This window comes from Haemorhous mexicanus, chromosome 1 (assembly GCF_027477595.1).
Source record: "Haemorhous mexicanus isolate bHaeMex1 chromosome 1, bHaeMex1.pri, whole genome shotgun sequence".
Taxonomy (NCBI): Eukaryota; Metazoa; Chordata; class Aves; order Passeriformes; family Fringillidae; genus Haemorhous; species Haemorhous mexicanus.
In genome coordinates this window covers 128,805,172-128,814,078 of record NC_082341.1, presented here as the reverse complement: position 1 = coordinate 128,814,078, position 8,907 = coordinate 128,805,172, and the positions used below count along the sequence as shown (strand labels likewise).

Genomic DNA, 8,907 nt, shown 5'->3' with positions numbered 1-8,907 from the left:
TTGATGCAAGAGTGAAAGGGAAAGAAACAAATTTTAAAAAAAGTCAATAATAATGTGTTAAGTTTGAAAGGAACACCAAGTGAAGCAAATGAATAAGAATTGCTCAAGGATAACAGTATTTCCAAAGCAAATGGACTTCTCTTACCAAGAGGATAGGGCATTTGACGACACCTAATAAGACAGCAAGGCATTCAGCTTCCAAACACTAGAAGGTGAGAGTTAATATTACACGCATGAGCCACAAGCATACGGCTGGCTTGTTTTTATTAACACTAATAAATGATCTCATAATACTGATCAGAAGTGGGTTTTTTTCCTCCACATGTCTCACAAAAAATTTTCAGGTGACAAGTACTATGATACATATGGTAGAAACAAACAGCTGTGGCCACAAAGATGTTTTGTTAACTGATGATTAATATATTCAGGAAGCAATCACACTATTCATTAGTAAAAGTTTACAAACATTAAAAAGTGCATAACATTTGAAACCAACAACACAAAAATATATATAATATATATATACTATATATAAAGTGACATCACCTCCTATTAATAAAAGAAAACAAATCTTCTGACCTTGTGATTGGTGCTTGTGTGATTGCCATGGTTTACTATCAGTCACTCTCTTCACTCACCTTAGTCACACAGAGGTGTGGCTGCCCCATTTTGCAGCATTCAGCCTCATGAATGGCCTTGTCTATTGGGGCAGGACGAGGGGGAAAAACAAATCAATCAGCAATAGCTACTACAGAACAGGTTATTAATCTGTAGATGTTTTAAGTGATGTCCTGGATGGACAAGCTATCCTGGTATTTTGACGAAGGTCCAGTTTGGACTGTCATTTTGGAATAGATGAAATGGGAAAAAAATCTAGTCTTTGGGTGCTAGATGCCAAGTCTCTCACCTCCCTTTCCAACTCCAAGCCACAAGGCTACTGTAGCAGATTCTAGCACTTGGCTGTTCGGGTGCATCAGTAGCAGACTACTGGCTGTGCAAACTCAACAGCCTGATCAACTGAGGCAAAGGCAAGGAATAGCAAAAATCCAACCCCTTGCTGGATCCAGCCCAGGAGCCACTCGTTGGACTATACTGCATTCTAAAACTCATTTCAGATTACATAATCGGCAATAACCTATGCCAGTTATTTTCCCATGTGTAAACAAGGCCTATCTTTTACAATGTGAATCAGGAAAACCTCTAGCACCATGGAATTAGTTTGAATTTTAACCCATATGAGGTTATAAATGTATTCTTAAAACTACCGTAACAATAAAATACTTGGAATAACATTTTAGAAAAATATCTCAGAGAAAGATTAAGAAATTGGGACCAAAATTAGAAAAATGGGGAAGAATAACATAAAAGATTCAATTTGAGTCTCTGATATGCAACTAACTACAGGCGAGTGGCAAAACTGTACCAAGGACACAACACACGGTCAAGTATTCACATTAACAATCGTTTTGAAGGCTCATCTAGTAACAAATTTGAGTGTTGCTGAGTCATTTAGGTTTAGGCATAATCAATTTAGCGGTTGACGTTTAGATCTATCATGTGCACATCACCACCTTATGCAAAAAACCAGCCCTTTCAAAACGTGTGGTAGAAAAATTCACAGTAACAGAAATATTCTTCATAAGCAGTTGAGAAGGGGCAGTGTGGAGCATCTAAGTCGTACAATACAAAAACCATTGTAAATAACAGAGCTGTAAAACAGATGCAAAGTTCTAAAAACAGTGCTTTCTTTACAGTTCTTATAATGGGCAAACACTTTGGCCAGAGAATTTTAAACTCTGAGGATCACACAAGCCTTTGCTTAAGATACACAATTAGATCCTCTGATGCTTCAAAGGCCATTTGCTACAAGATTTACCTGTTCTACTTTCTAAAAGTGTTCCCATCGAGTAGTCATTATGAAGGGATCCATCTGATGACACTATCCCAAAAAATCAATACATGTTCAACCATTGCTAATGACAGAGGTAGAGAAAATTCTGTCTTCTGTCACAGCTTGTACCCAGATTTTTAGCATTGTGTTGAGTGGGTTCCAGCAGTGAAGACACATGCACTTTCTTTTCTACCAGCTTGCTCATGGAACCAAATTTGTTCCAGCACGCTCTTGTGGCCTGAAAACATCCAGCAGCTGCTCCACTCGGTCAAAGTCTGATGTCAGCTTTCTTGCTTTGCTGCCTCCCCTTGGGCCTCCCCGGTTTGCTCACTTGGATTTCGCTGTGCATCTCCTTCTCCTTCTATAAGACAGGAAAAAAGGATGAGTAATCCACCCTAAAATAAAGAGAACTCTGATTGTTCATCCATTAGCTTTAAAAACAAAGTAAAAAGAAATAAGAAATTGAAACTGAAATATGAAACTCCTTACTACTAAGATAGCTATACTTTGTTTTAGAAGTGTCTCTTGAGATGCAAATTCCTAGCTGCAATCACAAGTATCACTAAATAAATACCAAATGTAGCTAAAAATCAATGAATTTAACAAAAACTGTAGAGAATTTCTGAAAATTTCTTCACTATGATGCTATAACAGTGTAAGAGAAAAAAACCTCATTGCACCGATCTGAACAGAGTTTGCTACAAAGAGATGTAACTTTAATAAAAACAATAGTTTGTGAAAGCTACTTTGGTTCTGTGCATCCATTTTCAGCATCATGTCCACAGTGTTCAGTCCAGCTCAAACTGCAAACCACAGAAAGACCTGAGCAACAGCTCACGTCCTACAGAGGCACAGTGAGCAGGCAACTCACAGTCTGTCTAAAGAAGGCCAAGAAAAGCATTGTCAAATGCTTTTACTATCTATATGCAAAGTATTGTATTTTACATAGCAATTAAAGACCTCACAGGTTCAGGCAACAGGAAGGTGAGTGCAAGTGAGACACAAGTCCCTGAACACTGGACTGATCAGCTATAGATACAAAACAACGAATAATGTTAAGACATACATTGTCTCTTGTATGTTGCAAGGATTCTGAGTAATTTGCACTGAAATGGCTCGATAAGGGATGAAAATTCCATGGCTAGGCTATAAGGAGGTTTAGATAGATGTAGCATGCCTCAATTTTAATCTGTAGATCTTTAGAATGAAGGCAGTGTTCTCAGTGCAGATATTTATTGTTTCCTCATTTCAGATCACATGGTGCATCTGCAGATTTATTTCTGTTTATAGAAATAAGCATCATAAACGCCTTCTCTTGTCTGTGTAGAAGAAAGGGCACACTGGTAGGGGAAAAAAGTTCTTTGCCTTGCAAAGAACGTTGCAAACAGCTTAGACATGACAGCTGTGTTTTGTGCATGCACTGAGTAGGCAGGAAAATGCCTCAAAGGATACTGTGAATTATCACATTCAACCTGATGAAAAGTTGCATGGATTGTAGTTTTAACACAGCATTTTGAAACCATCAGGCAGTGTTAAAAAAAGAAACAAAACTAAATAATACAATACTCTGCGCCACAATACAGTTGTGTGAGTAGGTCAGCTGGCTAGAGTAACCAGTCCTGCTAATGTACAGCTTTTAACTCAATTATCTTCCTGTAACATTACTAACTCTACAGTGTCTATCACTATTCCCCCTGTTTACACCCAAAACATTTCTACCATGGACTAAAATCAATTACTTTTACCCACTATTTTCTACAGTCAGTTCTTCATTCTGATTATGTAGGTCTTTAACACCCTATTACCCCCATTATTTGTAGATGCTTGGACCACTACAATTTTTACAAGGAAATATCCTTTTCTGTGTTCTATAGCACCTAGAAAAGAAGCAGTTTGTTTTAGAGATTAGATCTGCAGAGATTTGTCCTCATTCTTCATTGTACTTTTACCTCACTACTTCATTTAGTAGTGAACAACCTGCAAGATCAAGTTTCTTGGATTTTATTGGTTACCTTGAGAGTGTTGAGCTGGAGAGCTACTTGCTGATCTCCCTGCTAAAAATCTTCCTTTTGCTTCTATATTATGGTTTCTCTTCCATTTTTTTTTATCTATCAGGTGTACATAGTGTTGCTTTTACTTAATTTGGATAAAACGTGTTGACACAGTCCTTGGAACCTGTATTTTGGTGTTTGGTAAATATATCCATTCCATAGATAATAACAGGTTGTTAGCTTGCTATGGACAAAGAGAACTGGGACAGTTGTTTTGAAGGGAGAGTATCATACAGTAATTATACTTATTATACATAATTATGCAGTAAACTCTTGATTATCTGTCATTGGCTCATTGATGAGGGGATTAACCAACACTCACTTCAGGTATCAGCTACTGAGTAACAAGAAAATACATTGTCTTTGAACAAGTCTAGTGCTGTTAAAAGCTGTTCTGTTTTTTTTTTTTTTTACAGGAAACATATCTGCAGGCTTTTCAAAGTGAATGTACTAAATATGCTTGGATACTTTAATTTACATATGTTTTATAACCACCTTTTTTTTCTTTAACATCTGCATTATCCTACTCTGCCATTACTTCATGCAGTTGAAAGCAAACACACTTGTAGTTCTGCAAGAAAATGCATGCAGCTGTAATAGGAATAAAAGGAAAGAATTGAAACTTGATGTCTATATTTATATAATTAAGGTGTACTTAGCATAAATTGTTTGACATGCACCTTGAAAGAAATAAGATATAGCCCCCAAATGTGTTTTCTTCTTAATCCTGTCAGATGTGATGCACATATGCATCCTACAAGCATTAATATATTCTGAACTGGGATTTTTACATGCAAAACATTTTTTAGCCTCTTGATTTGGAATGACATGATGTGATAATGCACTAATACTCACATGAATGCTAGGTAAGACAATGCCTTTTTCCAGTCTTTTTTTTTTTTTTTGAGGCTTTTACTTGGCCCCTAGGTGTACTAATAATGCAGAATTTAAATGTGTTTTCATTTTATCTAATGGAAACTGAATAACCTTCTAAAGAAGTATGCAGATGTTTCTATAATTCTACTATCTAAGATAATTTTATGAACAGCTCTGTATGTTTTTCTGCATTAATTAAGTTATTCTTGATTAAGTCAAAAGGGATCATCAAGAAGAACTAAAGAGACTCCTGAAAACACATTTTAGGCTTATAAGAACTCCACTACTTAACTTAAAAATAGGGATTGTTTTTATATTCTAAATGGACAAGATCAAAGATGATTTTGATAAGTGTAAATCTGAGACTGAACATTGGCATTATGCCTTTCAAATGACACCTACTTTTTATTTTTCCAACATTTTACACCTGTCCGTACTAAAATAAAACTACACACCTACACACATACTTATAAAGCAATTTTTTAAAAAACTAAAAAACTCAAGGCCCTGGCCAGCTAGAATTGCCTGCATATAGAATCCCTAGGTCCCAAACTGGCAAAAGGAATGACTTATGATGTACATTAGTCCAGAAGCGAAAAAAAGAAGCCCTCCTTTAAAACAACACTACAACTACCTCAATACCATGCTGCTCACATTTGACTGTCCTGCAAAGAGACTCCTCCTCAGAACTCTTGTCTTTATCTCTGAGAAAAGTATGTGCACAAATAGGGCAACTGCTTATCAACAGTTTCTTCTTTGCTGCATTTATTGTCTTCTGCTGTTATTAAAATAAGTAAAACTATGCCTTCCCTAACATCTGAAAAGGGCTTTCTAATATTTTTAAGATCCATTCATTGGCTGTTACTCATATAAAACAAAAATAAATACCCTGTCGTATTACTATTTTATTTCATGTAAGGTCCACTCTCCCTCCCTCAGCTGAATTTGTGGAAGCATTTAAAACTGTTAGTAATATTAAAGGTTTAGGACTGTATTACTGCTTATCACCTTAAAGAAGGATAACTATCAGCAGAAAAGAGAAAGAGACAATTTACTCAGAAACAAAGATCCAGGTAAAACAAACATCAATGCATTTCGATTGCTTTGTCCTTTGGCAGCTGTAAAAAAGTTAAATTCCCAACAACCTTTCAGCAGACACATGGCTTCTCCTACAGGCTTCAAATCAGAGAGATCCATTATAAAGGATATTATGCAGACTTGGTCTTTAATAAAGACTTCCTTATTGTCTTCCTTTTACTCTAATTTTCAGAAAATTTATCCTGATTTGGACCCTGCCACTAGGCACTCACTGCAGAACACCTTTTCTTTATTCAGGGACGTGTTATACTTGCAAATAACCACCCTTTTAATTTATGAAATCTGTGATTCTTTTTGCAGGCAACCCATGTTGATTAGAAAAAAAAAATATTTCTTCTGCTGAGGAACAAGGGAATAATGAGGGCACATAAACCATGCTTTGTGTACTAGTTCTCATTTTAGTTTTAAATAAATATAATAAAATCCCAAAACATACTCACCTGTTTTGTTTATATCAAGCTCTGATAACTTTAAGGCTAGTTCACTAGAGTTCCCACCCGGAGAGGACACAAGGATGTCATGTAATGCATTTCTTCTACCTGTTCTTCCTGAAGCAATAAAGTCTGCATATGTAGATTCCACATCAGTCATTGCTAACAAATATCCACATAGCAGTACCTGCATGGGAGGAAAAAAAAGAAAAAAAACCCCACCACTTAGACCACCAGAAAACCAGCTGACTTCATGAATTAGGAACAGAACTAGAAGTTCCCATTACAGGGTAGATTGACCCATCTTCTTTTACTGGTTAGCCAGTCTCAAAATTTGGAAAAATTAGAGAAGAAACAGAGTAGAAAGCAAAACCACTGTGTGTATTTTATGCCATCTGTATTGAACAGTATTTTAACCAGCTTCATTTTCCATGCTTCATAAAGTGATAGTGAGTACTTTATAAAAGCAATGACCTCAGCAACATAATTTCTTTACAGTTGTCTCTGCTTTTAATATTAGCTGAGATGTAGGAGGTAGGCAGGGGGTGGAACAAAGTTCTTTTCTACAAAAAGCAGAGTGTAACGAGTAAGAAAGTACAAATTGATAATGCTTTTGTGCAGAACCCTGTGCTCATACACAAGACACTGTTGTGTTTTGTATATTTTCTTTCCTGTTAGTATTAGTTTTGGCATTACATACAGACCTTTTCAGGCCCAACTAATTTATTTTGGTGTGGTAGTTTCCCTGATGCAAATGCATTACCATAATGCTCCTGAAATGAGGGGAGATGTGCTACCAGAGCAAGCAGAATAGCTAAACTAGAATGCAGAGGTTTGAAAGCAGTGCTCTGTAAGCTAGGTATAATCTCAGAACTTCTTTTCATTAGAAAACAATTTTTCTTGTGTCGTTATGGAATGTGATGATCTGCGCTAATGCAAGATCTGACAAAGATACAGGAAATAAAATATGCTATTTCAATCTTGGTAACAGAAAGAATTACCTCTCTGCTGCAGATCTAAGCTAGTAGAATTTTATTTTCTTAATTTATAAAATGTTAAAGAGTATGGGGAGGAGCACTTTATCTCCCTGATCACATTGGTTTTACTGTAGTTTCACGCGTACGTGTCTAAGGTTTTCTGCAAAATGCTAGGCAACCATGCTTTCCTCATGTTTTACCCTTCCATGTCATAGGGGAATCAGGGAAGCTTTCTGCCAGAGGAGTACTTTAAAGAAAAGAAACGCTACAGAACCTCTAAACCAAAGCAGCTTCCCCACAGTTGTATGCCTCCCTCATTTCAAGCAGAATTTCTCTGGTTCTGCACACTGCAGACAGAGGACATGGCCATGCAGGCAGCAACTCACAGGTTCCTACAGCAAGAGGCTTTAGCTGTTATTACTAAAGTAGCCAAAACTTCAAATTTGCATAGAATGGATAAATCTTTTTAATCAGTTAGTACTGCAGGTGCTGGATACTGAAGCAGCTCTTGAAGTCATCAAAAACATTAACAGCAGCAAAAGGTTCAGATTTCTCTCTTCAAATAAACAAAAAACCCCCTCATTTTTGATAAACACTTTTTATTTTAAAAATAGATACAAAAAAAAAACAACAGCCAATCCTTCTCCACCCTCACCTCTGAATAACTTTACAAACCCTGTTCACTCCTTATCTTCATCCCATTCCTCACCTCCCCAAATTCAGTCAGCTGTATGAGGGTGTATATATGATGTGTGTGAGAAGCCAAGAAAAGACTTCTACACCATATTTTATTTAGCCTAAATATAACTACACCAAGTATCATTGCAAGACTGACTGACTTGAAAAGAAGTTCATTGCTATCAAGCTTTGGTGTCCCATGCCAAACACTGAATGGCTGACAGGCTAATTTAACTCTTAAGATCAACCACTATGATACAGGAAACTGCTTAAAAAAACCAAACCAGCACAGAAATAAAAACTCCAACAAATCAACAATTAAAAAAAAAAAAAATCAACCCACAAAACCTAACACCACCACCTAGGGAGGGAAAAGAGGTCAGCATTGACTGAAAGCCTGCCTGACACATATAAAATAGCCCAATGCCTTTGTTTAATAACAAAAGCTTTCATGAGAATGAGCCCACATGCATTTCTTCCTCTGAAGTGCCCTCTTATTGAAACACTGCAAGAATACTGAATCAAGTGGGAAGTCTACCATTTGTTCTTTGCCCAAGGTGCAGATACTGTAATGCCAAATATATCAACCATGTAGTAGTAATGCAGCATGTAGCTTGCAAAGGTGAAGGAAAACAGTGAGGACAGTTTTTATAAGAAAATAGCACAAGTTTGCAGACTTATCTGACCCATTCACTGAATAGCATTCACCAAAATCAGAGACGAAAAGATTTTAAGCAGAAATCCCTTATATTTATGCATGCTTTTTATTGCAACTGACTTGTAGAAAAGGAAGTGCAAACCATGAAAGCAATCAGTAGCCTTACATGCTTGGATTTCATATTAGTGAAGGACCAGTCCATAGCTATCATCCCCATGAAGACATTAATTTATTTTTAGCATAGAAA

General features: G+C 36.5%; 1 protein-coding gene across 1 annotated transcript in view; it reads right to left on the bottom strand.

Annotated features, from left to right (window-relative positions):
* Positions 1-247: 247 nt before the first annotated feature.
* Positions 248-8,907, bottom strand: part of PKIA (cAMP-dependent protein kinase inhibitor alpha) — a 42,345-nt gene continuing 33,685 nt past the window's right edge. Inside the window, exons 2-3 of the mRNA XM_059862618.1 lie at positions 6,357-6,534; positions 248-2,252 (exon numbers count right to left, since the gene is read on the bottom strand). Of these exons, the coding sequence (XP_059718601.1) occupies positions 2,173-2,252; positions 6,357-6,507 (231 nt within the window). The 5' untranslated portion in view covers positions 6,508-6,534 and the 3' untranslated portion in view covers positions 248-2,172. The remainder of the gene's footprint in view (positions 2,253-6,356; positions 6,535-8,907) is intronic.